The sequence below is a fragment of the Camelus dromedarius genome, chromosome 25, assembly GCF_036321535.1.
Source record: "Camelus dromedarius isolate mCamDro1 chromosome 25, mCamDro1.pat, whole genome shotgun sequence".
NCBI lineage: Eukaryota > Metazoa > Chordata > Mammalia > Artiodactyla > Camelidae > Camelus > Camelus dromedarius.
In genome coordinates, this window is record NC_087460.1 from 4,495,362 (window position 1) to 4,510,511 (window position 15,150).

The following is a 15,150-nucleotide window of genomic DNA, read 5'->3' on the forward strand; positions in this document are numbered from 1 at the left end:
TTATTTTTTTTACATATTTAATTTTTTAAGGAATCTCCATACTGTTTTCCATGGTGACTGCACCAGTTTACATTCCCACCAACAAAACAGTGCAGGAGTGTTCCCTTTTCTCCACATCCTCACCAATATTTGTAATTTGCAGAAAGGTTTTGAGTGGTGAAGAAACACACTCAGAACTGGGCATTGGAGCATCAGAAGTAGCAGTGGGCAGGGTCAGAGGGCCAAAGGGAGGGTGGTGTGGAATAGAGGAAAATTTGAAGCCAGGCCGCAGCCTTTCTCTTCTCCCCTGGGCATCTAAACCGCGAGTCCAGAAAGCATTCCCGGACTGCCTAGCCCTCAGATATATTACTATGCAGAGATGCTATTTGAGAATGCTCCTATAACCTCCAACCCATCTTCTCACCTGGCCTGCAAGCTCCTAATTCCTCCTACTCCGCATGGCGTGCCGAGTAAGAGCGCGCTCCTTGCAAGGGGCAGCCCCAGGGAGAAATAAAAGTAGGCAGCTTCCCTTCAAATCAAGGCCAAAGCAAGAAGAGCCTTCTTTCTGCTGCGGGCAGCCGTCCTTGGGCACCGGGGCTCTGCCCGGACCACCCGGGGAAGGTCTCCCAAAGTGGAGCGCTCGGGAGCGCGGAATCAGGCCAAGAACCGGAAGGGCGAGGCCCCAAGTAACTCCTGGATGAAAGCGGCGAAGGGTGACGGTCTGGAAGGATCCCAGGACGGTTGGGAGTAAAGGGGCAGGATGGCGGGAAGTCGGCTCCCGCCGCCAACTCCGTGGGGAGTGCCAAGCCCGAGGCGGGAGGGGCCGCGGTCCCGGGACCTGGGCGGGGCAGGTGGGCCGGGGCGGGGGCGGGGCCGGCGGGGGCGGGGCCCGGCACATGCGCACCGCGGCGGCGCGCGCCCGAGGAGTGGCACTTTTTAAAAGTGCAGCCCGGAGGCCAACCCACAGCCGCCTGCACCTCGGTCTGCAGCCCGGTCCTACCTGTCCCGGCCGCACTCGCCCCCGTCCCACACCAGTCCGTCCCCGGCCAGTCTAGCCCGCACCATGCCGGTCAAAGGAGGCACCAAGTGTATCAAATACCTGCTCTTCGGATTTAACTTCGTCTTCTGGGTGAGTGAGCGCGACTGTGGCGCGCCCCTCTCCGGGACCACTTGTCCGCCCCGGGCACCCGGTGCGCGGTCGGGGTTGCTGTTAACCGACACCGCCCGCGCGGGGAAGACTCCAGGCGGGAGGAGAGGGCACTGCGGCCGCCAGTTGGCTCCTCGGCCCGGGCCGGGCCGGGCGGGGCGGGCTCGTTGGTCCGGGACGCGTCCGGAGCCGAGCAGGCAGGTTGCTCGGGGGCCTAGTGAACTAGGGGGTGTGGTTCGTGTTTGTTTTTACCCCGAGCCCCTCCGAGTGCAGGAGGGGAAAACGGAGCACCCCTCTGCGGGGGACTGAAGGCCCTGGCCGAGGGAGACTGTGGCGGGCAGTGCAGCTCGTGACCCGGGCGGGGTCCCCCGAGTGGCAGGGGCCGATGCGGACGCTCCAGGGGCGGACGCTTCGGTGGCGCCAGGGGAGTTCAGCCAAGAGCTGTTGGCATCTTACGCTGGAGAAGAAGGGGCTCGCCGGCCGCGAGTGTGGGCTCCCCGGAATTCCGTCCCTAAATGAGAATCGGGGCCCCCCACCACCCTCAAGACAGAACCTTCAGGCCCCCACTCTTTCAGACTGATTCCAAGCGCCGTGAGAGACCGAGCTCCCTCGAAACTACCTGAAAGACTAGCTTGTCTAGATTTTTTTTTTTTTTTTGAGGGCGATAAGTATCTGGACTGGAGAGAACTCCCGGAGAGTTGGGGAGAGGTGGGGCAGATGCCTATTGCCACCCTTAGTGGGACGGGTCCCGTGTTTCTCCGTTTCCGGGATAGATCAGGTGTGGGCCTCACCCTCTCCCGGGCCAGCCTACCCAGCAGCCAGGCGGGGCCACAGGGAGTGGATTGTTCACCTGGAGAGGACACAGGCCAGGGAGCTCCAGGACTCCCACTGCTGGCCACACTCAGCCCTACTGTAAATGAGAAGCCTGAGGCCCCCAGCAGAAAAGGGGAGTGTCCCCTCCACTCCTTCCCTTGGGGAATTAAGGAACCACCCAGAGATAAAAGCAGGGAGTAGGGGACCTTCACCTGGTTTGAGGGCCATGTCCCCTGCTCACAGATGATCAGTATTTGCCCCTCTGCAGTCAGGGAGGAGTCTGGAAAGACAGCCCCCGTGACACTCCCAAGAGAGATGGCTGTAGAAACAGGGGCATGCCACCAGAGATTTGTAACAAAAATATGCTTATTCCCCTGGAGCTGGTAACCTTAGGGGACATCTCCTGAGATTTAATCCTCTCTCTGGAAATGACTGACCTGCCCTTGCAGGAGTCACCACACCCAACACCTACTCTAGGGAGGGTGGCCCGTAGGTGTCTCCCTGCCCAGCCTATGGCTACTTTAGGGCGACCCTCCTGCAGTGAGCACCCCGTCCTCCTGGAGTTCCCACAGCCTCAGCAGCCAGCCAGCTAGCTCACCAACCCCTGGCACCAGAAAAGAATGTCAGGAGGCGAGGGAGCCCTGCCCCACCCCACCCTTGTCCTTTAAGGAGATTTCCTCTCCCGTCCTAGCACGGCCTCTCCTGCCAGTCTCCTGGTTACCCCTCAGCTGTGTGCCTATGCTGAATGAGGGTTTGGGGCTGGGGGAACCGCAGACCACCAGCATGTTTCCATACCCCATCTGCCCTGTAATCAGTGCAGGGGCCTGACAGGAGGCCCCCAGGGCCACTCCAGTATCTGCTCAGCCTGCCACCCCACGCGTACCCAGCGGTGCCCCTGCCTGGGCTAGGTGCTGCTGATGGGCTGTGATGTCTGAAACAGAAATGACTCATTCTGGGAAAGGCTGGGTTTAGAATTAGGAATCACCATAGAGATCATCCAGTCCGGCCCTCTTATCCACAGTGAGGAAGCAGGAACCAGGCCAGCATCAACAGGAACCAAGCCAGTAGTACAACCACTAGGAACCTTGAGTCCTGTGCCCTGTGCTCTTCCATCTCCATGACAAAACCAACAAGGGGGACCTGGTCATGGGTGGCGTAGGGGAGTAAGCAGTAACTATGTGACCCTGCATCAGTTCAGTGGTCTTGTATTAAGGTCCCTGTAGAGACAAAGCCCTCATCTCCTGGGCAGTGATGGAAAAAAGGAGTACCGTGGGCCCCTTGTGCAGTGTCTTACTGCCGGCCAAGTCCCTTTCCAAGTCCCATGATACAGCCAGAGCAGGAAGCATTATCCCCATTTTACTGATGACCAGGAAACTAGTCCCCAGAGGGGACAAGTGACTTGTCTAGAGTCATGTGGCAGGGCAGCATCAAAGGTAAGTTTGAAGGCAGGTCTGGTTGGCTTCAAGACCAGTGCACTTTCTGACGCAACCTGCTGCTGTACCCAGCTAGGTGGGACTGGAAGAAGGGTGGCAACAAGCTCTCAAAAAACAGCTTTTAGGGGCAGGGTGTAGCTCAGTGGTAGAGTGTGTGCTTAGCATGCATGAGGTCCTGGGTTCAATCCCCAGCACCTCCTCTAAACATAAACAAACCTAATCATCTCTCCTCTCCCGCCAAAATAAAATAATTAACTAATACAGTAACAAAATTTTTTAAAAAATAGCTTTTAGTGGGAGGGTATAGCTCAAGTGGCTGAATGCATGCTTAGCATGCATGAAGTCCTGGGTTCAATCCCCAGTACCTCCTCTAAGAAAAATAAATACACCTAATTACCTCCCCTACCCAAAAAAAAAGAAAAGAAAAGAGCTTTTAAGGGAAGCTATGACCTTAGAGAACTGCTTACTCGGATTTTTTTTTTAATTGAAATATTGCTTGTGTGGATTATTATGCTTCCCTTTTTTTCACTACTTCCCTTTCTCTCTTGAGATCAGGAATGTATAAACTTGGCCTTTGGAACATGATGTGGGCCTTGAAAAGCAGGAGTTGGGAGGCCGGGGCCACCAGCACATCATAGACAGGTGATGCTGAGAGGTGGTCCAGCAGGGACCCCGAGAGGAGACACCACCTCAGTGGCAGGGGAACGATGCGGGGTGGGGGTGGGGAGCTGTACTTCTCCCTGGCCCTCACTCTCGTCTCCGTGGGACCCTCAGTGACTGCCCTCCCCAAGTAGGGCCTCTGATGCCCACAGCCAAACTAGCACCCAGTCTGTTCTCTCAGTGCACCCACAACCCTACCTTTCCCAGCTCTATTTCAGTTGTTTCTGCACTTCCCTCAGACCTGTTTGCCTACCTACCCTCCAGAAAAAGGCTGAGAGGGGAAACATGGTACCATGCCCGAGTGGCAGACTGAGGGGTGCAGAACCCGGGCTGGGCCAGGTGGGGAGCAAGGCCTCCCCGTTCGACTGCACGGCGCCGCCCTGCCCCTTCCTTACTGATGGAAATAGCTGGGGATTTCTCTCTCCCAGGGAATGCTGTCTCCCGGGCCTAAGGCAGCTTCATGGAAACATGGACGGAGGCCTGGACCAGAGTTCAGGGGCCTGGTATTAGTCCAGCTCTGCCCCAGCTCCCTTTGCGATCTTGAACGGGGCTCCTTTGAGCACCAGACCTCAGTTTCATCATCTGTAAAACCAGTGAGTTGGAGCAAATGGTCCCCAAAAGTCCCTTCAGCTCAGTGTATGAAACCAACCAGCCCCACCCTCTGTGGCCTACAGCAGACAGCATTCCCACATACCCCAAAATAGAAGTCAGGAAATGGAAGTGTGCAGTGGGTACGCAGGCTGGGCTCAAGTTGGCTTCATTTGACCTTTATCTCTGGGGCCAGATTCTTATGACTCTTTACTGTTAACCACGCCCCGTGAATGGGGTCTCTCTGTGGAGGGGCGGTTCTTTGTTCCCTTGGCCCTCAGCCTTCTGTAGTAATGCTGCTTAGAGGTCAGAGCATCAGCTCTGGGTTCAATTTCCCCGTCGCTGGGCGGCTGTGGGTTAGCAGAGAGCACGGGTGTGATGCACTTAGCACGGTGGCCTAGTCCAGCGGGAGCTGTTGTCTTTTGTCGTGTAGAGCAGATAGAGCAGGTGAGGGGGGAGGTGGCAGCTATTCCCTAGAAGCGAGGAAGTTTAAACCAGACAGGTAGCCAGGCGCACACCCCGAGGCCCCACACTTCCCTCCCTTCTCTTTCTCCTCCTGCCCTGGTGCCAGCCTCCTGCCTCCACCCACCTCTGTGATTTCCACATCTGGACATTGACACCATTTCATGTGCAGCCACATGTTTGACAGCAGGGTGGCCCCACTCCTGAGAGTAAAACTGGAGAGAAACCCTAGGACACTGGGATCCTGGGTCTGGGCAGGGTCTGGATGAGTGGAGTGGCGGTGGCAAAAGCCCCTCCCACCCAACCTGCTGCTTCACCTAGAAGCTGTTTGCCTTCAGCGCTGGGCTGAGCAAGCAGTTGGGGCTCTTGCATAAAATGGCTCCCACCTCTGCCTCCCAGACAGCCGGAGCTGTGGGGGAGCTGCCTGTGATCGGACAGAGGCTGGCAGGCTTGGGGAGAGTGGAGGGGAGGCCAGGGGTCTGCATCTGCTAAGGAAAACAGGACTTCTCCCTGCCCGGAATCTTGATGGCTTTTCCCCCGACTTTGCCCTGCAGTGTTGTCTCCAGCAGATCTGACTCCTGATTTAGGGATGGGGAGGATTCCTCTGCACACATGCACACACACGTACACACACACATGTGCGTGCGCGCACACACCCTACCCCCTTTTTTTCAAAGTGGCCCATGGCACTGTTGCAGACTTTACTCTTTGGTGCTCAAAGGAAGTGGCTACTGGTTAAGACTGAATCTGGAACTGCTTTGACAGGCAGCCCTTTTGAGGGCCATCCTCATCCTCTGTGAAGTGAGTCTGGTGACTTCAGACCTCACAGATCAGTGACTTCATATCTTCCTGTCGTGTGGGATGCAAATCTTGCCTTTCACACACAAGGCTGTGTGTCCAGATTTGATTTGTCTGTTTCCCTGTTCTGTTCCACTTTCTAAGAAGGTGTGGCTTTTGGAATTGGTCACACAGCTTGGGACTTAACAAAAGCACCTCTTCTAAGAGCACAAGCCATGATGGTCTTTCTTGGGTGCGTCTGGCTGTGAGGGTGAAGGACCCAAGGTCACAGGTGACCGTCGCTTCTCTGGTCTTTTGCCTCCACGGCTGCCTGTTCTGGAGAGACCGCTGGTGGGGAGAAGGGAGTGAAGAAGTTTCAGGAAGCTGCGTGTTTATGTTCTGTGTTCCCGCCTCCCCCAGGGAGGGGCCAGGGCGCTGTTTGGACCCACCGTAGGTCCTTTCAACGAAAGATTTGCAGAAATGATCTTTCCCTCTGACCTACAGAACAGCGGTGATTTCATTGTTCGGGGCTTTAAAAATCTGGGGAAGAGCCTGTCAGATGCATGTCACCCAGAGACAGCGTTTGCAGTGGAGGGAATCCAGGAGACCAAAGGGCTAATCTCAACAATACATTTTTTTAATTTATGTTTTTAGTCTGACTGCAGATCACTTGCCTGTTTCATCCCATGGAAAAAGTCATGCTGGTCCAGGGACATTTTCATTTTCCATCAAGTGATGGCAGGCAGCTGTGGAAAGCAGCATCCTGTCTCCAGATGAGATAATTTTATTATAATTACATCCATCCAGTAATTCCTCCCCGCCACCAAAAAAATACTTAGTTCTGGATAGTTTTTAAGTACTATGTGCTGTCGTCCTAGACTAGCAGGTCTGAACCTTTTGGGGAATCCCATGAAATCAGCAGGACCTACCTCCAGAAATGTGCACTGCCCATTTCTTTGCTTTTTTTTCCCCTGGAGGCCTGTAGACCCCCCCCCCCATATTGAACATCCCATATTGGTTTTTCTCCCTTGGTTTCCAGGCAACTCCTGCTCTGCCCTGAATCCTGTGTTCCTGCCATGTGATGCGGGTTGCCCCACTGCTCCCTGGGGCAGCGTGGGGAGGGTTGGGAGTACTTTGAGAAGGACATTAGAGGGCCCTAAGTTCCTTGATGATCAGGGGCAGCCCTGACTGGAGCACTGGCCTCCCCACCCGTCCTTGTTTGACTCAGCTTAATCCTTGCCCAAGTTGTGGCTTAGACTCAAAATTAATTTAAGGAGTGTTTTGTCTTTCTAGCCCCAGAGCTTGGGTGATTTGTCTCTTTCGGGAAGAGCAGGGTTCTGTCTTTCCCACCAAATGGAAACTAGAAGGCTCAGCCCACCTTCCCTGGCCTTGCCTCTGAGGACTGTGGAAAGGGAGAGACGTCCCTCAGGGGGCACTGAGGACTGGGGCTCCTGGGTTGCTGACACACAGGCTGGTTAAGTAGCGAGGAGGATGAAGCTGGCTGACTTGGAGGAGAGGGGCCAAATCTGTTTGATTCCAGAGAAGATCCCAGGGTGGAGAGCTTTGGGGACTATCGATGTGGAGTCAGTCAGTAAGCCCTTTTGTTTAATCTTCTTGCCAAGCATCAAGCAAGGCTCTGTTAGGAAAGTCACTCTCCAAAGCTTACCCAGCACATGTTCAAGGTCCCAAGTGAATACCTCTCAGGCCGGCTGGCAGCATGACCATGACTCCCACCAAGCTTCTGCCTGCAAGCTGCTAGGACGAAGCCCCTTTTACTCCCCGTCTGAGCTGCATGTCAGTGTCCTAGTGCAGAAACAACACAACACATGGATCATAGGTAAAAATCCTTGACTAGTGGTTAAAAAAATACAGTAAAGTAGATCAGACCATTTTATTGAATTCAAAACAGATTTCTATAGCATTTTCGTTTTAATTTCGCTATGAACTTTCATTGACTGAATCAATAGCATGAAAAATGATAAGATTGATTTATTAAAACTTTTAATGAAAAGATCAGGAAAATCATAGCTGCGAACTCATTGCATTTCGGCTCAGTAGAAGTTTAGTGTGTATGTGTGTTTTCTAGTTGAAGTATAGTTGACAGGCAGCATTCAGTTAGTTTCAGGTATACAACAAGGCATACTTGGACATTTGTATACATTGCAAAAGATCACAGTAAGTCTTGTTGCCATCTGTCATCACACAAAGTTACAGAATTTTTTTTTCTTATAATGAGAGCAGCTTTCAAGTTTGCAAAACAATATTATTGACTATAGTCACCATGCTGTACATCCCATCCCCATGGCTTATTTTATAACTAGAGGTTTGTGCCCCTGGATCCCCTTCACCCATTTTGCCCACCCTCCAGCCTTCCTTCCATCTAACAGCCACCAGTCTGTTCTCTGTATCTGTGAGCTGGGTTTTGTTTTGTTTGTTCACATGTTTTGCTTTTCCGGTTTCACTTAGTGTAATACCCTCCTGGTCCATCCACGTTGTCACAAATGGCATGGTTTCTTTCTTTTCTTTTGCTGAATAATATGCCATTGTGTATATACCACATCTTCTCTATCCGTTTATCTATCAGTGGACATTTAAGTTCTTTCCATTTCTTGGTTATTGTGAATAATGCTGCAATGAACCTAGAGGTGCATATGTCTTTTTGAATTAGTGTTTTCGTGTTCTTTGGATGAATAGCCAGAAATAGAATTGCTGGATCACATGATAGTTGTATTTTTAATCTTTTGAGGAACCTCCATACTGTTTGCCACAGTGGCTGCTCCAATTTACATTCCCACTAAGATTGTGCAACGGTTCCCTTTTCTCCATATTCTCACCAACACTTGTTTGTTGTCTTTTTGATGATAGTCATTCTGAGAGGTGTGAGGTGATAGCTCATTGTGGTTTTGATTTGCATTTCCCTGATAATTAGTGATACTGAGCATCTTTTCATGTGCCTATGGGCCATCTGTATGTCTTCTTTGGGACGTTTGGTGTTTGTAAAAGATACTTTGTTATAGAGTGTTTGTGTCTCTCCAAAATCTGTATGTTAAATCCTAAAGTCCAATGCAGTGGTATTTGGAGGTAGGGCCTTTGGGGGCAATTAGGTCATGAGGATGGGGCCCTCATGAATGGAATTAGTGCCCTTATAAGAAGTGGCCTCGGAGAGTTCTCTCCTCCCTTCAACCATGTGAGATAGTAATGAGAAGACAGTCCTCCAGGAACCAGGAAGGAGTCCTCACCAGACACCAAATCTGCAGGTTCCTTGATCTCGGAGTTCCCCCCAGTCCATGGGACTTTGTTATAGCAGCCTGAATGGACTAAGGCATAGTTATTCACAGGTTTGAATCAAAAGCACCTCTCCCTTCTAGATTAGCAATTGCAGTGTGCCCGTTTGCAGTTACCCCTCACCTCCTTGCCCCCCAACAATGGGTGGGAAGCCCTTAACAGGTTGTGCACTCCAGAGACAGGAAAACTGTCCCCCTGAGACTCTTCCTCCTGCTCACTCTGATGCACTGTGAACACCTTCCTTCTTGTGATGTGGGACCATGGATTTCAACCTGTTAGCATTATGCCCAAGCTCTTTAAAGTGTCCTTTCTACAAGCCTGGGAAATCTTCCTGGGTTCTCCTTTCCCCCACTGCAATCAGATTATAGCCCTGACTGCCCAAGACAGATAACCCTTAAGAGACCAGAAAACTCATTTCAACTAGAAATTAGATTCTCTTCCAGTACTGGGGAGGGACCCTTCGTGTGGGAAGCTGGCACGACCCTCATATTGCAGGTGCCTCCCAGGGCCTGCTGCCCAGGGCAGTAACAGGCCTGCAGTGATGCCTTCTCCTTCCCTTCACCCTCTGCTGCCAGGATGGTGCTGTGGGGGAAGGGCAAAGGCTCTGGGCCCCACCATGGGGCCATTCCTATAAGGGATAAAAGGACAGTGGCCAGGGGGCAGTTGTGACAATATCTGTGCTTGGCCAGGCTTACAGCAGTGGCAAAGCTGGGATGAGAAGAAAGCGTACCAAGTCACTCTGGGGAGTCTGTTTCCCAGAGCGCTGCTGCATCCACACTCAGTTTCCACCCCCCACCCTGGCCAGGGCAGTGAGAGCATGGACAGAGCTCTCTGGCCAGAGGCCAGCAAGTGGAAGCTCAGGCTGTCTCTCTAGACTCTGTCCATCAGGCAACGCGCCCACAGAGAGGCCAGGCTCTGATGGCACCTGCAGGCCAGGTGGTCCTGGCAGGTGCCTTCCTGTTGTGAGAAGGTAGGCCCCCTGCTCCTACAGATGGGAGCTCTTGGGGTGGATAGAAGATGCCACTTTTGAAATGGGATCAGATATGACTAGGAGGGAGAAGACGAAAGTAAAAAATTCTGGCTCTGAAATTAACAAAACGGATCAGAAAGGCAAAGAGTTTAGCAAAATGAGAATTTGGGCTTCTTCACAGTCAGACTGTTCTGGGTTCAGGCACCTATTTGCCTGGTGATCTCAAGACAAGCTACAGAACTTCTGTGCCTGAAATTTCTCATCTGAAAAACAAGTTAATATTACCTGCCTAGTGGGTCTAATTGAGAAAATTAAATGACTTGGGCGCAGTGCTCCCGGTGGGGTGTGGGACCCAGCAGACCGCAGAGGGCTTGCCGTCTACTAATGCGACTGAAAGGAAGTGGAGGTCACAGCACAGGAACAGGGCAGCCGGCGTCTCCCACCCCTCGGGGCCGTGCAGTCAAGTGGTTGCTGGTTCCACAGACAGAATGAGGGCTGGCTGGTCCTCGTGGGTGAAGGATGTGTGTGTGTATGTGTGATCACCAGGCATCTTCGTGAGGTGTACACAATGGAAAACAAATGTGTCGTATTCTGGAATTTAAAGCAAAACAGCCCCAAAACAATCCCCCACATCAGATGATTTTGGTTAAGATCAGAATGCCCGCTTTCAGCAGAAAATGGATTTATGGGCCGGCTGACGTCCACTACCCGTCTGGCGAGCAGGCAGTGGAAACTTGAATGAGACTTCTCACTTAGGAGGAGGTTACCGTGGGCAGAGGCCTCCCTCCCAATCCCTCAGCCCCAAACTACTTAACACCAGCGCCTCGTATCAGCCGAAGCTTTTCTCCTTTCCTAGACAGAATAAGGGCTCTGGATTTCAAGTGACACCAGCTTCGTCCTCAGATGGGAGAACTTCTCAAATCTTGAACTTGTTCAGACAGGGTCGCTGCCTGGTTTCCATAAAGGTGTGAGGAGAAAAAGCTTCCAAGGCCCTCATCCTCGGCCACACCCTAGACAGGGGACCAAGCTCCCCGCCTTCCACCAGGGATGCAGGAGACAGGCAGTAGAAAAACTGACCTCTGCGTGGCACGTGCTCTGCATGTGACAGAGGGAAAGAGCTGACGGCTGAGTCACTCCAGCTCTGCTCTGTGATCATGGACAAGTTGCTTTACATCTCTGAGCCTGTTTCCTCATTTCAGGCTAGGATGATTGTAACTACCACGAAGGGTATAAGGCCATCCCCGCAGCAGCCTCAGGCTGAGAGGGGCAACAGGCCTTACAGTACGACACTGGTCTTCCAGATTTCCTCTTCTCCCCAGGAGGTCTCTCACTGTGCACCTGCAGGGAATGCCCCGCTGTTAGCAGGCTGAACATTCAGAGTGCCCCAAAGACCCAGGCAATGCAAGATACCTGCACCCACAGGCTGCCACCTTCCTGCCTCCACCCGGGAGGCCCCCAGGTGGGCGAGCATTACCAGAAAGGGAGGCCGAGAGGTCAGCAGGCAGGCGGAGCCTGTGCTCAGGACACCAGCCGTGCTGGCGGCCTGGGAACCTTGGGGAAAGGAACTGCTTTATACTCACTTACAATTTTGATTTTTTTTTTTTTAATGTTGGATTTTCTAGGTAATGGGGTGGGTGCCACAATGATCTCCGTGTTTAGAGCCCTCAATGGCCCTGAGAGGCAGAGGTCAGCCTTCCCCAGGTCCTGGCCTCTTGAGGGTGGTTGGATTTTGTTGTTATGGGTATTGTTGCCCCACCCCCACCCCAAGGTGCCACGTGGTGTAAAAGAGCAACATAGAGCAGCAGGGACCCTCTAAGACACAGGAGGATTGTGGAGGAGGGAGGGGTGGACTTGTAGGAAATGCAGTTTCCTGGAGGGAGGCAGCCAATCGGTGACTCTCCTTAGGCCCCACTTTCTTTATGTGCATAAATGAAGGCAATAATACAAGCTCCTACAGTTATACAAAGTCAGTGGCAGCAGAAGCGGGATGGTTAATGCAAAGCCATTATCGCAGCGCCTGGCTCGTAGCAAGAGCTCAGATGTCAGCCTCTGCAGCTGTTGTGTGGTTACTGTTACTGCTCCCTCTCCTTGGAATTGTTCAGAGGCTGAGGTGGTCCTCAGCGTCCACACGCCCCCGCAACTATTGCTTCAGTTCCTCAAAGCCGCATCACGGGGCACTGCGCAAAGCTGAAACCCACCACCAGGCTGCGTCCCTTTCAGAAGCTGAATGAGAGGACTTGTCTTTCCGCCTGTTCACGAAACGACTGTTCCTGAGACTTCCCGGGCTTGGGAGAGGTGGGGGGGCGGTGACAGTGTTGCACTTTGCTGGAAACGGCCCACAAGGATGCTCGACTGGCAGAGAGGCTCCCCTTGTGGAGCCCACCCGAGAAGGGTGGCCTCTGCACGTCTCCTTCACTGCATCCCAAAAGAGGTGGATGCCTCTTACGGAGAACTTTCTGACACCTCGAAGCTCCCTTGGGACCTGCGGACGGTGGGCTTAAGACCACCGCCTCTCCCATCCTCAGCAGAGGGAAGGGGATGGGGAGAGAACAGGCCCAAAGGAGGAGTCAGTGGTTGTGCCTTCCCTCCCCCTTGGCCTTCACCTTGACTGGCCGGCATCGATGCCCTGAATCAGAATTGTCCAGCTAGCGGGCAACGTACGGTTTAGGTCAGAGCATCTTGCCAAATTCAACATGTCCAGACCATCTACTTGTCTTTTCTTGGGGGTTCCTGTTCTTCCCATTAACCAGTTGGCAAGTCGGGGGAGCACAGTGTTGGGAAGAGTGTGGCTGTGAGCTGTTACGTGGATCTGGTTTGGGGTGAGCTCTGCCTCTTGCTGGCTGTGTTATTCTAGGCAAGTTGCTTAACCTCTATGAGTCTGTTTCATCTATAACATAAGTGTGACAAGCAGATTAAATGAGATAATGTACATAAATCACCTCCTACGAAGCAGAGCACTGTGGGTACTCACAGTGACTGCTACTATTATTAATTTTCCTTTCTCTAGCCTCTGGAGGGATCACTAATGGACAGAAAAGCCTGGCACAAGTCAAATCAACAGAAAGCTACGACGTCATTGACCATCAGCCTCTGCCTGTGTTCTTTTAAAGAACTTTTTGTTTTCCTAGAATTTGGGGTGATTTAACGAAGAGTCCATTTTCAGACACAGTGGCAGCCTGTCCTAGGGAGAGTGTGGACTGCAGAAATCCGGGTGTGTTTTTGCCAAGAGTGCCCGGCTGCAGAGGCTGCTGGAGTCGTTTTGGCGACTTGGGGAGGAGGGTTCACGGGGTGAGGCTGTGGGTGGAGGCGCTTGTGGGAGCCAAATGCAGGTTCTGACTTGAGCATTTACTTTGACTTCCCAGCTCTGTGTTCTAGAGGGAGTGCTCCGGCAAGGATCTGTCTTTCTTACCTCTTGCTTCCTTCCCCCTTAACTGTCACCATGCAGCAGCTAAGGTGGTCCTCAAGCCCAGTCCCTCTGGCTTTACAGTGCCAGCAGGGTAGTCGAGCGTGTGAGCACTCCTTGACACACACAGGTACCCTGCGCCCAGAGGAGGCTCACACCCCTGCCCCCTGGCTTCGGGCATTTTGGCACTGGCATTTAGAAATCTGGTCTCTGAGTTCAGAAGCCCCAGAGAGAGCTTTTCCACGTCATCTCGATTGTTTGTTTTTTTTTTTTTCCCTAGTGGAGGTACCGGGGATTGAACCCAGTACCTTGTTCACGCTAAGCATGCGCTCTACCACTGAGCTATCTCCTCCCCTCCCCGCATGGTTCAGTGTTTAAACGAAAGCCTTAGAGCAGCGGTTCTCAAACCTGAGTGGGCATCAGAATCATCTGGGGGTGCTTGTTAAAACACAGACCGCACCTCACTCAGGTTTCTAATTGAGTAAGTCTAGGATGGGGACAGTGAGTTTGCACGTCTGACAAGTTCCCAGGTGATGCTGCCGCTACACCTGGCCTAGGGACCGCACGTTGAGAACTGCTGTCCTGGAAAAAAGTCTCCCAGTGGCCTTTGAGGATCCAGGCTTCTGTAGATTTGCAGCCCGGCAGAAGCCCCAAGGGGATGAGGTGGCCCCCAGGTTGATGGTACGCACAGAGGGAAGGGAGCGGGTGGCTGTTCTCCAGGACTGTGATCTCTGGAGCTTTTTCACGGGTCTCGAGTAAAACTAAACTTAGCACTATGCCCTGGTTGATATCTTTAAATTCTGCTGAGAATTAACAGTTTACATGGGATCCTTAATGAAAGCAAGTCACGGCTGCGTTTTCTGATCGGCGTGGAATGTGTTTGTGTTGTTTTCATGGCGGGGGCGGGTTGGGGGGACTGGAGAAGGCAGGATTCTGAGACCTCTGTTCCTGCCGAAGCGCTAGGTCCTTCCAGAGACAGCGGCTGGGGGAGGAGGGTCCCGGGAGAGGGTGAGAAGAGGCAGTGGGGACCGGCTCCTGTTTGCTCTCACTGGCAGTGCCCGGCCCAGGCTCCTGACCATGAATCAGCCCGCGGAGGCTTGGCACGCACCCGTGAGCCGGGGTTGCCATGGAGATGGGTGAGGCCGGGAGCCCACAGGTCTAGGTGGCCTGACTTGTTTTTAAACACTGAAGCCTGTGTGAACACAGAGGCCTTTATTACCACTCCGGAGGCTTCCGTCAAGCGTGACCGGTGGGGAAACTTGCATCCTCTGTGTTCAGCCTCTCGCTGACTTCCTGGGTGCCAGGGGCAGCTCTGCCAAGGCCTCCTAAATCCAGTACATTGAAAAAAAATATCCAAGGGGAGAGAGTATAGCTCAGTGGTAGAGCACATGCTTAGCATGCGGGAGGTACAATCCCCAGTACCTCAGTTAAATAAGTAAATAAATAGATAAACTTAACTACCTCCCTCCCCCAAAAAGAAATATTTTTAAAAAAAGAGATGACACAGTTTCCACGGATTAGAACCTGGATATTTAAAAAAAAAAATCCAGGGCTGATCCGTATGTTACCGAAGGAGAGAATTAAAGCGATCATGTCTCCTCCCTGTCTGTGATCTGCTCCCTTAATAACTGCT

The 15,150-nt window shown here is 52.7% G+C and overlaps 1 protein-coding gene and 1 long non-coding RNA gene across 2 annotated transcripts in view; one reads left to right on the plus strand and one right to left on the minus strand.

Moving 5' to 3' along the window:
- Nucleotides 1–904: 904 nt before the first annotated feature.
- Nucleotides 905–15,150, plus strand: part of CD9 (CD9 molecule) — a 30,697-nt gene continuing 16,451 nt past the window's right edge. Inside the window, exon 1 of the mRNA XM_010990884.3 lies at nt 905–1,108. Within this exon, the coding sequence (XP_010989186.1) occupies nt 1,043–1,108 (66 nt within the window). The 5' untranslated portion in view covers nt 905–1,042. The remainder of the gene's footprint in view (nt 1,109–15,150) is intronic.
- The window catches only part of LOC116150375 (uncharacterized), a 56,978-nt gene continuing 48,046 nt past the window's right edge, over nt 6,219–15,150 (minus strand). Inside the window, exon 3 of the long non-coding RNA XR_010377780.1 lies at nt 6,219–7,662. This is a non-coding gene — a long non-coding RNA (uncharacterized LOC116150375). The remainder of the gene's footprint in view (nt 7,663–15,150) is intronic.